At 38.5% G+C, this 19023-nt stretch overlaps 1 protein-coding gene across 8 annotated transcripts in view; it reads left to right on the top strand.

The window, feature by feature from the left end:
* Window positions 1-19023, top strand: part of gpatch8 (G patch domain containing 8) — a 194305-nt gene that overhangs the window by 87593 nt on the left and 87689 nt on the right. For 5 of the 8 annotated variants that reach the window (XM_078529752.1, XM_078529754.1, XM_078529753.1 and 2 more), the window contains 2 exons: window positions 5186-5253; window positions 12574-12660. In XM_078529752.1, coding sequence (XP_078385878.1) covers window positions 5186-5253; window positions 12574-12660 — 155 coding nt within the window. Of the gene's footprint in view, window positions 1-2616; window positions 2662-5185; window positions 5254-12573; window positions 12661-19023 lie in introns of all 8 variants that reach the window. The other 3 variants (XM_078529756.1, XM_078529759.1, XM_078529760.1) reach the window with 1 other exon arrangement.

Here is a 19023-nt window from a genome sequence, read left to right on the forward strand (position 1 = left end):
CACCATAAAGTTAAGTTCTTGCAAAACTCTGCTGTGCATATCTTAATGCAGAAGTCCCATTCACATCACTCCAGTGCTCACTGACCTTTATTGGAATCTCTGTCATGGAGGTTAAAGTCTATAGTGTTATTGGAAGTTATTTTTAAATTGGACTTGCAGTAGGGTCTGTGTGTGGCTTTATTGGATTAAAGCCAGCTAGTCTGTATGCTTTGAAGTAGAGTAGTTTGAGATGTTAATCAGATAAACCTATAAATAGAAGGTAAAACATACATTTGCAATTGTTGAATAAACTATTCAAAAGAATGGGTCAAATCTTGCACCTAGCTGGGAAACACCAAGCAATGTGTTTCTATTACTAATAAAATTGGTAGAATGAAAGGATTATTGTTAGGAGAGGTAAAATTTAAAAAACTTCGTAATACAATGGAAAATTTACATTCCAAGGGAAAACTAGGTATAAACTGAAAGGAGTTTGTGTGTGTGTGTGAGGCAGAGGCATTTAACATCTAACCAGCCTGAAAGCCTACAACCGTGTCTGCAAAGGAAACAAATTGAAAGGAGCCTCGTTTTGAATTTGTAATGTCAAATGTGCTTTGCCTGGTGTCTGTTTAAAGTCTATAGGTTATTGTTGCCTTGGTGAAGATTTACCTTGGAGTGATTAATTTGGGGATTTGTTTAAAAGTTGTTATAGTAGTAATTTGTAGACATGTGTATGTGTTTAATTTCTTAAATTAATAAATGTTTAATTTGGTTTTATATAAAAAAAACCCGAGGCTTGGTTGTTTTATTCCTGAAATCAGAGCTGCATCTCAAACATACCAATTGAAAATATAGGTTATGACAGTTGTTCAAGTTTCCCTCTGGGATTTAAACAACTCAGTCTTTACCACCTGCTGTGTCATAACAAACTTGTCGGCCAACACCTCGATATGTAAAGTTTTTGTCCTTGTTATCAAATCCCACCAACCCCCCCACCTCCACATGCCCATGCTCCTCCCTATACGTGCGTAGTCCCCACTAATTCCAGCCTCTTATCCATCCCTGATTTTAATCACTCAGTTATTGGTGGCCTTGCCTTCAGCTGCTGTGGCCCCAAGCTCTGGAATTCCATCCCTAAACCTCCTTGTTTTTTTTTTCTCCTTCAGGGCGTTTCCTTAAAACATAATTCTTTGACCAAACTTTTGGTCATCTGCCCTATTATATCTCTATAGCTTCGTGTCAAATATTATTTGATATCACTCCTGTAAAATGCTTTGGGATATTTAACTATTTTAAAGGTGCTGCATATTGTATCTACTCCTGTAAAAGCCAATCTGTAAAATTCGATTCCATGACTTTTGGACTAAAAAACGTGATTTTTCATATGCCTCGTGTAAAAGTTGACCCTAGTGTTTTTTTTTCAGGGATCAAAGCTCAAAAACCCCACAGCCAAAGGGTATGTGGGTTTGGGAAGAGAGAAGCCTTTGCTTTAAATGCTGAGGCTACAATTGGAAAGACAAGTGAAACCAACCAATGTTTCTCAACGTGGATAAAGATAAAAAAAACAAATCCCAGCTGCCATAAAAGTTGCAAATTATAAATACAATGACGAGTTAGTAGCTGAGATTATAAATGCTGCTTTATTTTATTTTTGTGAAAGGGAGGTAATATAGTCTGAAGCTGCATAGTGCATGAGTAGAAGCTGGACTCGCTGATATCCTTTCTAGCCACTCGAGGTCACCTTGTCTGTCCAGTGTGGCCCAAATCAAGCATGCATGCCAATCCCTCAAACATTACCGTGTAAAAGTCAACCATTGACTTTTGTCTTTCCCTTCGTAAGAAGAAAATAAATCAGCATTTATAATCTCAGCTACTAACCCATTGTTGTAATTATATTTGTAACTTTTATGACAACTGGGATTTATTTTTTTTGCAATCTTTAGCTAAGTTGATAAGTATTGGTTGGTTTCACTCTTGTCTTTCCAATTGTAGCCTGAGAATTTAAAAAATTGGTCTCAAAAATATGGCTTTACATGAGTATATGCTGGAAATGCAAGCTGCTGTTGGAAAATTCTACGCAATTAGCTGGTCAGGCAGATTCTCTCAATTTTTATATAGTTACAAGATTGTGTCAAAAATGTAACCATTATTTTCTTATCAATGAAAGTTGAAGCACTAATATCTGTTCCAAAGTCCCATGGGTTCCAAAGTTCAAGAGCACAGTGATATATTTTGATGGCCACAAACAATGTCATTACTCTTGGTACCTTGTCATCAAATAGTTGAAACTTTTCTGAAGCAGTTGCTGATGAAGAATCTGATTATATATTTCTGTTTGGATTTAGACTTTCCAGGTTCTGTGATATGTTACATCTTGAATTCTTCAAATAAAAAACATGGAGTGAAAATGTACTTAAAAACAGGAGATGAAAAGCTGCATTACTTCCTAACATACTGCCTAAAAAAGGAAATGGACTTATGGGGCAGGAAAAAACAGTGCTAAGAATGTCATAATCCTGCTGTATGCCAAGCTGAAGCTGTCCCTGTCTTCACTAATACCTTATACTGTCCTCTTTTGCTAAACAACACTTGTTTCTTCACTATTCACACCTAACAAATGGTATTTCTTTTTTACAGCATTTTGATCGCGGAGATGTTGTGGTGATGGTAAACTTAGCAGTGGTAATTTTTTTTTCAGACTGAATTACTATCCCTCTTTGTCATCAGTGCACCAATATGAAAGGCTTATTTTCCTTCTCTGTTTAGCGTTCATTCTGCTGCTTGATATTCATTACCTTTTTTACTTAGTAAAGTTATTTAAAATGCATCTGTCCTGAGTGTTAATTGTTGTCCATTAGGAAGTAAATGCTGAGAAGAGACTTGTTTGTGTTTCTTAAAAATTCCAATCCAATCAATATCAATTTCTAATATTGTCCAAGAGTTGATTTTACCCATTTGCTGGGCACTTGCACTTGCTACTGCAAACAAATACATAAATATAAAGCCATTCACGAGTGCTGTTAATAATTGTATGAGAAATATTATGTTAATCTGTACAGCAACCTAGTCTGAGTCCCTTCATCATGCACCCAAAAGGGTTATACAAGTCAATGAATTCTATAATATGTTTTGTAATATTCATTTTCTACAGATTAAATCTGCATCCAGTTGTCTAACATGCTATTTTGTGAATTGGCTTGCACCTAAATCAGTAAGGCTGATTAAAATGTACTTATAAATTGTTTGGTAAATCCTGAAAATCAAATTACATCATTTTGCTGTCTAGAAATTAGCTTATATTTCTCTAAAATAGTTGAGCATCTAAGGTAAGTAGCCTGTTCTGTCACAACTCAGCAAAAAGCTGCTGAGTGTACACTTCTGACTTAGATATGTGGTAGTAAAGTGCTAGGCTGTCCCATTTGCTTTGTTTGGCTGATTGAGTGGATAAAAGATTTGTATGACTCTTAAACATAGTTGGATTAGTATTGTTGAAAGTTTAATTTTCTTTGCAAAAAGCCCTTTTCACAGCTTAGACTCCTGTGGTTGGTCTAAAATCTGAAAGTATTTCAGTGGTATGCAAATTGCTATTCGTAAATTTATAAATTGTCTATCACTGCTTATATTCAATTATAATTTGATGAATGCTAATTTTTGGATCACTGGGATAATATTCCTTAATGTTCGACCATAGAAACCTGCATGCAGGAAGAAGTATGTGCTTAGTACTTTCTAAGCCCAACCTTATCAAATGTGTATAAAGTGAAGCCTCTGGTGGAATTGGTAATAGATAATCATTAGATTTCTGTACATACTTCATCCAATGTTTGGATTAAAATGTGTTGCTTTAAAACTACTTAATTAGATCTAGTAAAATGTTCAAATATTTTGTACACTTACTCCTCAACTTGATTGTTGAATGGTGACAGATAAAATTCTGACTGCTCTCCTGATTTACCCTTGGGAAAATTAAGCCCTGTAATATGGTTTGTTAAATTTCAGTTTAAAGGATTATTAATTACATTGATTCCAAACCCTATGAGGGCCCACTTCAGCAAAGTCTATCCTATCACTGATATAGCCTCATGAAAAAAACAGAACCTTAGTCATTCACTGCTTCAATGATTTGTCCTATTAATACATTCAACTTTGTGGGTCAGCAAATTTATCCATGTGAACTTAAAATTATATTAAATTTCTGTTAGTAGCTGTTTTAGTGATTTCTCAAACCCCACTCTCTTTTCTTGTGCAAAATATTTGGAATTAATTGCAAGTGAACATCCTAAAAGGCTTCATTATCATTTACAGTTTGATATCTATCAGTGGCATTCAAGAATCTAATAAGTAGCACATAATGATAATTAAGTCTATTGTGATATCACACTGCTCATTTTTCATTCATCTATTAAGGATCTTTTAAACGGCCTCTAATTTATTACATCAACTTGTTCTGCGCAAAGTTATTCAATCTATTGTGGAACCATGCACACACACACACACGAGTGTGCACGCGCACATGTGGCGCAAGTATGAACAGACCCATGCAAGCATGTGAACACACACACACCCATCTCAACTCCCTCACATTATGTAAAATCTTCACAAGACTTCAGCTTGTGATTGCAAAGTCATCTTCTATTTGCCATCTTCCACTTCTCTTCCCCTGTACTGCCATCACACAAAAAAAACAAAAGGAAAACTTAAAAGTGATATCAATTAAAAGATGCCTGTTTAGGAAAAAGATCAGAATAAATTCTTGGCTGGTACATCACCTGAATCCATAAGAAAAGTAAATGTGTATGTTTTCCCCTGTCCTAAGAAGTTAAATCTAGCTGTATAATATTGTCATAGCATTTTAAATTACTACATTTATGAAATATTAACCCATTCAATGCATTTGTAACTTCTGTTTTTAGCATGGCATATGATGACATGATAAAATAGATTCTTCACATTGTTTCAATTTGAGTAAAATGATTAGTTTGCAGATATTGCACCTGCACATTATCTAATTTTCACTACATTAAAAAAAAACTTGTGATGAGTGCTGATAAAACTCTAAGCTGTGAGAATGGCTTCTGTTTGGTTCACTGTAGCTTTCTGGCCTCTGCACTCTAAGGCAAGATCTTTACCCACCAGACCCTCTGAGCGAGTAATTATAATTAAATGCTGCTATATTTGTTACAACTATCTTGTTTTCCTATTTTAGGAAGGACAGATCCCATCCCTATTATTGTCAAGTATGATGTCATGGGTATGGGCCGCATGGAAATGGAGGTAAGATTGCAATACTTAGAAGACACGATGCAGAATGTTTGCTGTTATCTGTTGAGAATTTGGAACTTACTGTTTGATAATTTTAACACTACTTTGTGTTGGTCTGACCAGCAGGGCCAGGGAGAGAGGTAATGCGCCCTGGTCCTTCTCAAGCTTCCGGGCCTGTTATTCCCCACCCTTTTCCCTTTAAACCCCCCCCCTCCCTTTTCCTCCCAACCATGCAGAATATCTTTTGCCCTTTCAGGGTTCACCAAACAATCACAGGTCCTAGTAAAATGATAACACCCATTGTTGGCATCTGGTTGCAGATATCGCCGGATTATATATGCAGCATGGGCCATTAGTTTTAAGAGCAGCAACAATGTAATGCAGTGTTAGTTTTTGTGTGCAGCCTATAGGTGATTCCACCGTGACTATTAAACAAAGCAGAGAGTAAAACTTTTACTTTAACAGCATCGTGCAACATTGTTAATTTGACAGGAAAATATCCGATTAGTTATTTATAACACTGTGCAGCCAGTAACACTGATTTGGTTATGTAGTGCCCCAGCTCTCATTAACATGTTCTGCACATTGCACCATATGAACACGATGACAGTAAATTCATATTTGGGGGAAAGATTCAATACTTGCAAGCCATATAAACTGTACAAGATCTTTTCCATTCTGTAGAGGTAGTAGAAGACTTTCTCCTGTCTGGATGCATGATATTCAATATAATTATTTCAAACAAGAGGTGTAATTGGATTCTATTTTATCAGTAATCTCACAGGGTAGTGAGATCAGGGACTCCAGAGCAACAGAGTAGAATGATTGAACAACATAGGTCTTCACTGTCAGTGAGAAGCATTGGAGTCCTCTGGTGTCCTCTGTCTGACACAACTTTTAAGAAGCCAGAGGACAAAGACTGGTTCACAATTATACCTGTGTTTACTTGATTAGCATGCCTGAAGACTCTGATGATTGCTGCTTCTCACTGCAATATATTTTCAATATCTACCATGCAACACTTTATCACAGTATTTCAATACCTCAAAAATGATAAAAGTACCAAGATAGAGTGGGCTAATAGGTACGTAGACAAAAGGACAAGATATAAGTCGATGGAAAAGAGTGTTGAGAATCATGTGCAGTTTAAAACAGGTTACTGATTTGTTATGGCTCCATTACACACTCCTGTCCTGGCAATTTCACCCCACAAAGCCTGCTTAGTAAACTTCTATTTAGCAACAAAATAAACAGAACTCCAGCCATGATTCCACCCTCTGCTCACAATATAATTATGAGTGACAAAGGCCATCTAGCCCAGCTCATCTCATCTGTCCAAATGGCATACAAACATATTAGGAACAGGAGTAAGCCATTCAGCCCCTCGAGCCTGCTCCGCCATTTGATAACATTGCCTCCATTATATCAGTTACTACAACTCTCAAGTACTTAATTGCGGTAAGGTGATTTGGGACATCATGAAAGGTTCTGTATAAATATAAGTTTTGTCTTTCTTTACACCTGCATGTAGTAAACAGAGTCATTGTGGCAATGGTGAAATTGAAGGCTCAGTGCTGATTCTCTAAAGATAATTAATCCCAGAGCAATCAGCTGATGTTAGGAAAGTGGCTACAAAGAAATTACATTTACAAAACAATTCAACTCTTTAGTTAATACAGCCATACCATTCTGACTTCTCCGGTGCCAACTCTCAATATATCATAAATGGTATCTGCCCCTTTTATGCAAATGACACTATCCCCAGGATTTGTCAATCAAACACCTACCAGCAGCTCAGGAAAGATGTAGATTGAATTGTTCTGAATTTTTCAGAGAAGAATGATGTACATAAATTCAGTACGGCTTTAATGGGCTGTTTTAAATTATGTTGTACACTCTGAATTTACTGACTATGTGGGGTGAACCTAGAATAACCTTTCTTTAAACACTCTCCTAGCGACAACTAGGGATTTAATTCCCAGACTTTGCAAGAGTAATAAAATAAGTGAAAGTGAGTTAGCACTCTGTTTTGCATCACTTCCGGTTTCTATTTCCTTACATTTGTTTTGATGAGGCCCAAGATTCTCAAGCTTCCGGTACCTCAACACAGCATGTCATCAGATTTGTGTCTACTTTAGGGCATAATGAAAATTTAGACGGCTGTTTATAAGCTGGTTTAAATTCAAAAGAGAATTTTGAGAAGTGTACAGTATTTAATTTTGTGGTACTAAATCTTAAAAGTGACCCTCCCTCCTCTCCCCCCCCCACACCGCAACCCCCCTCACCCCACCTGCACCTCCCAGATCGGAAGCAGCAGCCGTTCCTGTTTGCAGCTACTGTCAATGACACTGACCTGAAAGACCGGCTTAAAAAAAAATCAGAACTGTCAGGCTGACGGTTGTGATTTTTTTAGAGGCGTGCCTTTCAGGCGGGCTGCTCAGCCTGGACTCTGTTTAAAACACTGAGCCCAGGCACCAGATACCATCTGTAACCCCCCCTCTCCCAGGCCCTGACCTGCAGAGGCTGTCGTCTGTGTCTGAATAAAACGTAATAACTCTGAAGTATCATAGATATAGGAATAGGCCATTTGCCCCTTCAAGCCTTTATTAAAAGTGGCCTGGCTTGTTATGAAACCAAGCAATAAATCACTTGCATGTCAGTCTGCATCTCTGGTAGGAATAGACAAGTTAAAAATTCAGGTGGATCTTCTGTCAGAAGCCTAATGAAGGGTCCACACCTGAAATACTAGTTTGTCTTTTCTCTCCACAGATGTGGAGTGACCTGCTGAATCTTTGCAGCTTATATTGGTTTTATGTCAGACTTCCTACATCTGTATTTTATTTTTTTACAGAATCATAGAATTGTTGCAGCGCAGAGGAGGCTATTTGGTCCATTGTGTTTGCACCAGCTCTCCAAATGAGCAATTCACTTAGTGCCACTCTCCCACCTTCTCCCCATAACCCTGTGCATTCTTCCTTTTGAGATAACTGTTTAATTACCTTTTTAATACTTCGATTGAGCCTGCCTGTGCCATACCCTCAGGCAGTGCTTTCTAGACCTTAACCACTCGCTGCGTGGAAGTTTTTTCTCATATCGCTTTTGCTACTTTTGTCAATTAATTTATATCTGTGCCCTCTCGTTCTCGATCCTTTCATGAGTGGGAACAGTTTCTCCCTATCTAGTTCATCCAGACCCCTCATGAACATCTTGATATGAAATTCCAGAAGGCCATCGCAGTTTAATTAGGTTTATAGCTGTCTTCATCAAATGGTAGCAAACTGGCGCAGTGGGGGTTAACGCACATAAGGTTATTTATTAAAAGGGTAGGGTGTGTAAAGTGAAGAAAAGGATAAACAATCATTCTAAAACTTAAGATTAGGAAATTGTGGCTGGTGTGCTTGCCACCTATAGTCCCGACTCTGCAACAGAGGGGAGATGATGTTGAAGGAAACGCGAGACGAGAAATGATTTTGAATTTAATACACGAGCTGGTTCCAAGAAATTTAATTCAAGTTTCAAAGCTAGTGTTGTCCATTTACTGATACCAGCTATTAGTAGTTGTTGAGAGATGGTGATTTGTGACTGACCATCTGATTATGATATTCGACTGGATTGATCATTTTTTTTTCTCTGCAAGCTATCCATTAAAGATGCAAGTTTCAAAGCCTGTAATGAAATCTCAGTAAAAAGCCCTCCTATGTTGACGTTTATAGTTTCCTTGAGGATTTCAGCCAGGAGTAACAAACCGCATAGCCTCATATGAGATGGAGAACTCTGAAACTAGGCCAGTAAGGTGAGGTCGAAATTATTGAGGCAAAATTCAGATTACTTTGAATTTCTGGGCTATGTAGTAAGGATAGGTTTTACCCCTCAGTCATTTATGTGTCATGACTATTCTGACATGCTTTATTAGATTTTAATCATACTAAGTTGCTTTTGCAGTTGACTGCTAAGAACTGTTCATCTCTGTAAATGTACAACTTATACTCCTGTTACTTCAAAATATCTTATTGTATTAGTAATACTATATTCAGTAGCCTTTCTACACACAAGAGTCACTGCTTTAATTTCATAAATCCATGACTAGAATTGCCGAGCTAGTCATTTCTTGATATTCAGAATTTGGATTTTATGAAATAGTAATAACCAGACTGAAATAACTGAATCATGTTTTTCTTAACAAATGTTAATTATTCAAGTACTTAACAAATGATTTAGATAGAATAGCATCTTTGACCAATATTAAATCGATTGGTGCAGCTGTTTTATATTGAGATAACCGATCCAAGTTAGAATTTCTTAATGCCTCAACCCAGTATGCCACTCCATCTAGTGGTCTGATTGCAAATTGTGAAAACCTGGCAATGTAAAGGCAAGTCTGAAACTTTGAGTTTATAAAAATCTGATATGAGAATCCTTGTCTTTGCAGACAAAGAAAACAGCTGTGGCTGGAATTAAATACTACTGAACTTAGAAGCGTGTAAAGTTAGGTTTCATTTTATTAAAAAATGAAAACATTTTTTGCCGAGTTGAGATGTCAGATTTTAATTTCCAGAAAAATAAGTCAAAGTCGGAAAATAGGTATTTTCCCTGAGCTAAAATGTTTCTTCTACACCAACAATTTAACCAGTCAGTTATGGAAATTAAAATGTGGTTTTGAGAAGTTGATTTCGGCGGTCTTATATTTTCTTTAATTCCATACACTTAGTGAGTGATATATACTGATTATTGTCATGATGAAAATTGGTGCATTTGTATAAAAAAACAAGAGAAATAAAAAATAGGAGGAAATATTAAACAGTCACTTCTGCCCCTGCCCTGAAGTTTCATGCCTAGCTCCTTCTTCCTTGATACCTTCCCCATTCCCTCCGCTTCAAAACACTTCGCAAAACCCTTGGGCCGTAACCTCCAAATAGCATTGGAAGCTGGCCTGCAAGAATTAGAAGAAATACATACCTACTTACCTGGTCTTCAAAATTGCGTTGGCACTTGCGTTCACCGGAGCTGTTTGGGGCCTGCATCGAAAGGCTGTTCACAGGCCCCAGCGAAGTCTAGCTCCGGCGGATTCAAGGAGGCCATGCCACTTTTTTTTTAACACCACTGGCTTGGGGTCGGCCTGGGTCTTTACAATAGTTTCTCAGAAGTTAAAAGATTTCATTTAAGACTTAAGGTTTTAATTCTTCTAACCTTTTCTGAGCAACTATTGGTTTAACCCTGGCGGAACCATCCAAAGTTTGCAATTTAAGCTGCGTTTTTGGATGGTTCCCAGCACGACGCAATTGTCTAGAGGAAGTGTACACTTCTGGGCAATTGCCGTGCAAACTCTTACTTGGGAACTTCCCAGAGGGATGTCCCAGTGCATCTTTGGGGTACCCCCAAATAGTCGCTGGGAAGCACAGAAGTTACAGGCCCTTGCTTTCAGCTTTGCTTTCAAACTGCCCATCCCATTATTGTTCCCTTCAGTTTTCCTTCCTTTGTGATGCCCATTATCTCTCCTATCTTGTAAGCACTCTTGACAATTAAAAAAAAATATATAAATTATATTTTAATAGCCTCTTCTCCCTATGTACACTTACGGCAACGTTGACTTGTTTTAGGAGTCACAAACTGCTGCATTGTCGAAAATGATTAATTATTCAAATCCCAGCCTTGTGCCAAATGGCCATCTTGAACTAATATCTGTAGCATAAGATTTTAAACAATTTGTATGTCTACCGTAACAGATGGGTTTGGGAAGGCATTAGAGAAAATAAATCTTCAAGATCTTCACATGTTTAGGCAGTCAATTGTCAGAGGAACAAACTGATGATTGAATTCAAGTCCCAGGGTTGGCTCTCTTCTGGAATTGTTTTAGATCCCTTTAGATCAGCTTCATTGATTCTAGGCAAGATCATTAGTTGAATGCTCATGGAAGCAGCATAAAATAGCCAAAGTTGATTTTGGATATCGCCCGTCTTGTATTATACTCCCATTTATCTTGTCCTTCAACCACACATTTATTGCACAGCTGCTAGGAAATGCCTACCGTTACGACCACGTGAGAAGGGGTAAAAATTGACTGCCCTAATTTAACTCCAGATCTGGCTGTAACTGGGTTTAGTTGTGAATTTAATGAGGATGTGCTTTACCAATACTGCAGGAGTCCGACTATATATGCTTTCAGATTATAAAGAATTAACCAGATCGGCTTTGAGTTTAAATCAAAGGAAAAGGTAAGTTTATTGACCCCACTTCCCGAATTTATTTTAAAAATTAGGTAAATCATTACACTCATTCATACAGCACACACATTTCTTGGGCCCCACACACACACATTAGTTCAGATGATAGAATATGATGATAGACTAAAGATTTTTACAGTTCATGAAAAGAAGAAGCAACCAAAGAAATATACGGCTAACTCTCCTTTTGCTAACCTCGATGCGTGATTCCACATTGTGGCTGTTTTGTTCGGGTGTCTTCCTGGGTGTAGCTGTACAGAGCGAATTTCCACATTTTATTCCCAAACGATCTTGGTTTTCAGTAGATTTTCTCTACTTGGGATGGCTATTCTGCAATATCCATGCACAATACTTCTGAGAGAGAGAGAGAGAGAAAGACACATGATTCCATGCAGCCTTTCAGTATATCCTTCCAATCTCTGCTTCTGGTGACCTCTCTTTGGCTGGGTAAACCAGTTCTTAAAGTCCTGCTGGTTGTATGTTCCAGAGAAATTCGATTACCATGTCTGCGTGGTCATTATGTGGTAGAATAAGTAATTACATTTTTGATGTCTTAACTCCGAAACTTTTGACACTTTCGAGCTAATGTGAAAGTCAAGAAGAGATGGGGCCTTTCAGACTCCTCAGGTTTGAGTGCCTGTTCCCTTTATATCCCACTTGGGTGGAATGCAAGTTGTGTATTATGGCTGGCTAGCAGACCCCATGGTCATAATGAAATTACAGTTTAATAAAATCCAGCCAAGAAAAAGAGGCACTAAGTATCTTTTTGTTTAAAAAAAACATTCTCGTGACACTGCAAAGGTGAAAACCGGGGCGGATAAAGAATAGAACAGATTAGTTAAGTAATCATTTGTCAGATATTTATATGTACTTTGAAAATACTTGGTATCTTTCAATCCCTAAATAAAGTTATATTTTAAGGAAATCAATGAATCCTGTTGAAAAAAGCTAATTTAACTTGAGGCGAGGAACGCTTTACGTGTTTAGAATGGGTTGAATCAAGTTTTGATATTTGTTCCATTCCATTTACATTGGTGACCCGTTTTATTAAAATGTAAACATTTGTTATGATTACACTGACTATAACAAGTGCATCTTTCTCTTGTCATAGCTTGATTATGCAGATGATGCAACAGAACGACGCCGTGTTATGGAGGTGGAGAAGCAGGACACTGAAGAACTCCGCCAAAAGTATAAGGTAATAAGCAGATATTTGCAGATAGTCTGCATTGTTGAAGGTCCAGTGTCTCCCTTAATGTGTGTATGATCAACACTTATTATGTAGAAAATAAATGCTGGCTGAGCAAAGTCACAAAGAATGAATGCTTGTGCTTTCACCTGCTCTTCAATTGTTTCCTCTCCTGCCAGGACTTGTGATGTTGCATCTCAGCTCTGTGTTTGTGTTTTGAAATAAAGCAGTTTTCCTGGTTTTACTGACCACTAGAAATGCTGAGAATTCACAACAATTAATATCTCATTATTGCACTCTTATTAAAATTGGCTCTAGACCAGCTAATATTGAATCTATAGTGTAAGACCTTTCAAGATTTTATTATAGAAAGCAACATGCAGTTCTAAAAGTTGAAATTATGTTCTGAATTTCTGATGTCTGACTTGAAGCGTTGGGGAAAAAAGGATTCTTAAAGCATGCTCAACGAGTTAATGCTTTTTAACATTAGTTGGTTAAGAGTAAATGGTGAAATGGTGGTTTAATGTTCTGAGAGAAGATCTTGTTTTTCATTGTTGGAATGTGGGCTTTGTTGGCAGAGCAAATTCCTCATCCCTTAGTTGCCTATGAGAAAGTGCTGGTGAGCAGTCTATCTGAACTGCTGCGTTCTTTGTGTTTAAGGCCCTCGCACAATGCTGTCTGGTAAGGAATTGAAAAACTTTGGCCCAGCAATGGTGAAGTAATGGTAATATAGGTACAAGTCGGGATTCTATGTGACTTGATGGGGGTCTTGGAGGTGATGGTTTCCCCATGCACCAACTGCCCTGGGTCGTGTATGCTACTGGTTTAGAAGGTCCCCTAATCTGTGCCGAATTAGCTGATCTCAACTAGTTGACTTTGGGTAGCACGGTGGTTTCAACTGTTGTCCATATCACTGGATTTTGGAGGGGCAAATAGGCGGTGGCTCCAGTTTTTGATTTTTTTTATTCTTTCACATGGGCATCAATGACTAGACCAGCATTTGTTGACCATCTCTATTGGCCTTCAGAAGGTGATGGTGAGCCACTGACTTGAACTATATGGTGATGATACACCCACAGTACTTTTAGGAAGGGAGTTCCAGGATTTTGACCCAGCGACAGTGAAGGAATATTGAATATAGTTCCAAGCCAAGATGGTTGGAGGGGGACTTGCAAGTGATGGTGTTCCCATGCATTTGCTGCCCTTATCCTCCTAGATGGTAGAGGTCGCAGGTTTGGAAGAGGCTTGATGAGTTGTTGCAATGGATGTTGTATATTGGACTCACTGCTGCTGATGTGCATTGGTAATGAAGGGTGTGACTGTTTAAGTTGGCAAATGAGGTGCCAGTCAAGCAGGCTGCTTTGTCCTGGATGGCCTCGAGCTTCTTGAGTGTTGCTGGAGCTGTACTCATCCGGGCAAGTGGAGAGTATTCCATCAAACCCCTGACTAATGCCTTGTACTTGGTGGGCAGGCTTTGGAAGTCAGGAGGTGAGTTACTCTCTGCAGAATTTCCAGCCTTTGGCCTGCTCTTGTAGCCACAGTACCTGGCTGGTCCAGTTCAGTTCCTAGTCAGTAGCGACCCACAGGATGTAAATAGTGGGAGCTACCCTGATGGTAATGCCTTTGAATGTCAAGCAGAGATGGTTAGATTCTCTCTTGTTGGAGATGGTCATTTCCTGGCACTTTTGTGGCCTGAATGTTGCTTGACACTTATCAGCTCAAGCCTGAATGCTGTCCGCCTCTTGCTGCATATGGACACGGATTGCCTTAGTAACTGAAGAGTCGCGAATGGTGCTGAATTGGCCTTATGATGGAGCAACGACCATTGATGAAGCAGCTGAAGATGGTTGGCCATTGGACCCTATCCTGAGGAACTCCTGCAGCGATGTCCTGGCACTGAGATGATTGGCTTCCAACAACCACAGACATCTTTCTTTGTGCTGGGTATGAATTGAGTCAGTGGAAAATTTTTCCCCTGATTCCCATTGACTTCAGTTTTGCTGAAGCGTCTTGATGTGCATCCAGTCAATGCTGCTTTGATGCCAAGAGCAGGTACTGTCACCTCACCTCTCGAGTTCAGCTCTTTTGTCCAAATTTGGACCAAGGTGTAATGAGGTCAGGAGCCGAGTGGCCCTGGTGGAACCAAACTGGTGTCAGTGAACAGGTTATTGGGTTATTGCTCTGCAAGTGCCACTTGATAGCACTGTTGTCAATTCCTTCCATCACTTTGCTGATGGTCAAGAGGCAGCTGATGGGGCGGTAGTTGGCTGAATTGGATTTGTCCTGCTTTTTATGGACAGGACATACGTGCACCATTTTCCACATTGATGGATAGATGCCAGTGTTGTTGCTGTTCTGGAACAGCTTGACTGGGGGCGCGGCTTGTTCTGGAGCACAAGTCTTCAGTACTATTGCTGGAATGTTGTCAAGGCCCGTAGCCTTTGCAGTATCTAGCTGTTCCTTGATATCACGTGGATGAATTGAATTGCCTGAAGACTGGCATTTGTGATGCTAAGGACTTTAGGAGGAGGCCGAGATGGATCATCCACCAGGCACTTATGGCTGAAGATGGTTGCAAATGCTTCAGCCTTATCTTTTGCGCTGATGCGCTGGGCCCACCCGTCATTGAGGCTGGGGATATTTGTGGAGCCTCCACCTCCTCAGTAAGTTCTTTAATTGTCCACCACCATTCACAACTGGATGTGGCAGGACTGCAGAGCTTTGATCTGATCCACTGGTTGTGGGATCACTGAATTCAGTCTGTCGCATGCTTCTTCCACTGTTTGGCATGAAAGTGGTCCTGTGTTGACATCTTATTTTTAAATATGCCTGGTGCTGCTCCTGGCATGCCCTCCTGCGTTCTCCATTGAACAAGGATTGATGGTAATGGTATAGTGAGGGATGTGCCGGGCCATGAAATTAGAATATAGTTGAATACAGTTCTGCTGACAGCCCACATTTCCTTGTGGATGCCCGGTTTTGAGTTGCTAGATCTGTTCTAAATCTATCCCATTTAGCACAATGGTAGTGCTACACAAAACGATGGAGGTTATCCTTAACAGGACTTCACCTCCTCAAGAACTGGGCATGGTTATTCCAACCAATACTGTCATGGATTGATTAATCTGTAACTGGTAGATTGGTGAGGACAAGGACAAGTAGGTTTTTTCTTCTTGGTTTCCTCACCACCTGCTGGAGGCCCAGTCTTGTGGCTATGAAAGACGGAGCTGTGACCTGGGTCTGGAGGTTGCAGAATAGGATGGGATGAAACTATGAGGGCATTTGTAATTAGGTTGGGTCAAAGAGCCAGTGGAAATCAGTGGAGGCAGGGCTACTCATGAAAAGTATTTGGTGTAGAGCAAGATGTTATCTAGTTGCCTTGGATGCTTGGGAGTTTTTGGAGGCTGGAGCTATTTGATGCATTGTTTTGTTATTTTGATACAAAAATAACCTTGTGGAATCCTAATAACATTAAAGATCTGTATAACTAGAAAACCTTGTATTCATTGTCCTAAAAACTTTCAAAATTACTTTGATATAGCGTTAATTTAACTTGAAGGGTTCAGAGCCTCAGGAAAATTTGAATGCAACTGAATTTGTGGTAGAAGTAATATTTTCCGAAAGTGTAGAGAGTAGACAGACCAGAGGTTGCCACTAGAGGTCAGAAATTTGATCAAAAAAGAAATTAATTTGATGGCCTGGATTGAAAACTAAAAAGGTTGAATATAAAGTGTTATTTACAATAATACAATATGACTTAAGTATTTATTCTGCTGTTGTGAGCAAAGAACAAGAAAGTTTATCTGCAGAGATGCTTTATTATTTAATGATTTGTAGTAATGCAAATCAAGTCAATGAGCTTTCTAAAAGATTGACAGATTAGTTAGGTCCTGATGAGGGCATGCTTAATCCACTCACTTTCTTTGGCTGTTTAGAGGTTTACAAAGTGCTGCTTCCTATTGTGCTAAGCTAAATAAGTGACTTCTTGATGCAGGCCCATATTTGCAAAGCAGCATATTAACCATTATTGATCCAATGTCTAGTTGCAGCATAGATTACCGTGGATATCTTTTGCATGTTAGCAAAGCACATTAAAGTGCTTTTCTTATTCGAAAATGAAATATGAAAGGAATTTTTTCAGCTGCTACATCAATGACCTTCCTTCCATCATAAGGTCAGTGGTAGAGCTTTTATGAAGATGCAGTAATGATTATTGCTTCATAGCATAGTAAAAATATTTATTTTTGTCCCAAACAAAAGTATAAATATTTTTTAAGCATACAAAGGATCATTATTAAGCCTAACACCAGTGCCTCAAAAGGAATTGTTTGATACTTACTGGATAGATTTACTGCCATTAGGGATTTGATTTTTAACTAGCTGTTTGATCAATTTGGTTGAGGAATTTTGTGCCTAGGCAAATTTATGCACTTAATCAAAAGCTAAGTGGTTTATTTAAAGGGTGGAGAGGGGTTGGGGGTGGGGGGAGCGAAACGGGAAATTCAAATGTTCTGGCAAAATTAAGTACAGCCAAGAGGGGAAATGTCTTATTACCAAATTTGACTATTGTAATCCTAACTTTCTGTTCAGTGCAAATAACCTGCTCCAGTCCTGAAGGTCTTGCATTATGACTCCGTATTCTCTCTCACATTCAGATAGCGTGAATCTAATGGCCTCATTAAAACTTCAGAAATCTTTCACTGTTCAGTTCAGATTTTCCAATAATCGAGACCAGCTTTCATTTTTGCAGATATACTGATTTGATAATTCTGTTCATTGATTAAATATTAGAGCTGAATTGAACATATAAATAAATTAAAAGCTGGATTCCCCACAACACTTGATATCCTTTTAAGTTGAGATATCAAAAATTTGTGTTCAGAAGTCATGAACCATTATGGATGACTAAAGCATGATATCCTCACTTAATCTGTGTCTCAGTCTGCATAAGAATAGGTTTTTTTCATAGGTTGTTTGCAGGTCTTGTGGGACAGTGCAAAGCAGTTTCCTTTTTACGAAGGCTAAATAAATATGGTAAATATTGTGAACTGGTTTGCACCCCATAACCAGAAATCTCAGGTTCATTTAGTATATAATTTATACAGTCATTTTCAGTTGCATTTTGCTAGTTGGTCAGTACTGGGGTCCCTTCTAGGAATTTAAAGTGCTTTTCTAATGCAGAAATGAAATGTGATGAAAGGAATTTTTTTTGAGCGTGCATATAATTGTGCCTTGTTTAAATTTGATTGGAGCTGTATGAATGGATTGGGGAGGGTTGAGGGCATTTGTCTGAGGCGGTGTTGCACTTTAATGTTGCAAATAACACAAGTAAAAACGACATTCACCAAAATGTCACCCAGTTCTTTGAAGCTTCTTCATTCTGAAATGTTAATTACAGTTAAGATGTCAGTGAACTATTTTGCATTTTTATTTGATGGACGCAATGTTAAGGAACACTGAAACCAAGTGGCAACTTTTTCAACTGTCAGATAAATCGGTCCTTCACAATTTATCTTCCTTTTAGTAAAAACTGCAGAATTATCAGAGCACAGGCGTATGCATTGGCATGCTAATGAGTTACTGACATCAGAACTTCAGTGAAATATTAGTTTTGTGGGGGTGTCTATTATAAACAGTCAAAATTTAGAATATAGCTTCTGATTCGATTTTTGAAATAGATTAAATTGAAGTATCAAACAGTCTGCAGATGAGCATAGGTGAGAAATAATTTAAGCACATCATTGAACCATAACTGCGCCTGTTTTTACAGCATTAGATAGGATTTTTTTGTATATGTTCAAATTGTGGTGAATTTTTATTTTGTTCAGACTGAGGAATGTCAGTGCTAAGGAGCAGCCCACCTCTGAGAAGCCAATTGTAGCATCAAAATATTCCCAGGCCAAGTATCGATAACTACATATGTTGCCTCAATATTATGCTTAACTCTAAGCTCAGAACTGCATAATTCCAAATTTCTCTATTCCTTCACAGACTTCTAAGTTTTTAGATTACCGTCAAAAGCAGGCAGTCAGATCTACGTGGGCCTCGGCACTTGGTTGGGTCTGCCCTATTGGTTTCATATTAGACCTCTATAGCTGTCAGAAGGGGAGAGAGGGAAATGACTTTTATACTCTTGTAAGTATGGCTTGATTTGAACCTTGGCCACAGTTTCAAAAGGCACTGCACTAGCCCTTGTATCAATCAATCATCTGGAAAAAATGTTTCATTAGAAATTACTGAAAATATAATTCAATAGCATCATGATAATGGACCAAGAGCCTTTTCTTCTTTAATTTTCATGTTTTTATGTTTCTAATAGATCGTTGCTACAATACAGTTTTCTTTAAAAGCATGTCATGGTGAAGATCAATA

The sequence above is a fragment of the Cetorhinus maximus genome, chromosome 25, assembly GCF_964194155.1.
Source record: "Cetorhinus maximus chromosome 25, sCetMax3.hap1.1, whole genome shotgun sequence".
NCBI lineage: Eukaryota > Metazoa > Chordata > Chondrichthyes > Lamniformes > Cetorhinidae > Cetorhinus > Cetorhinus maximus.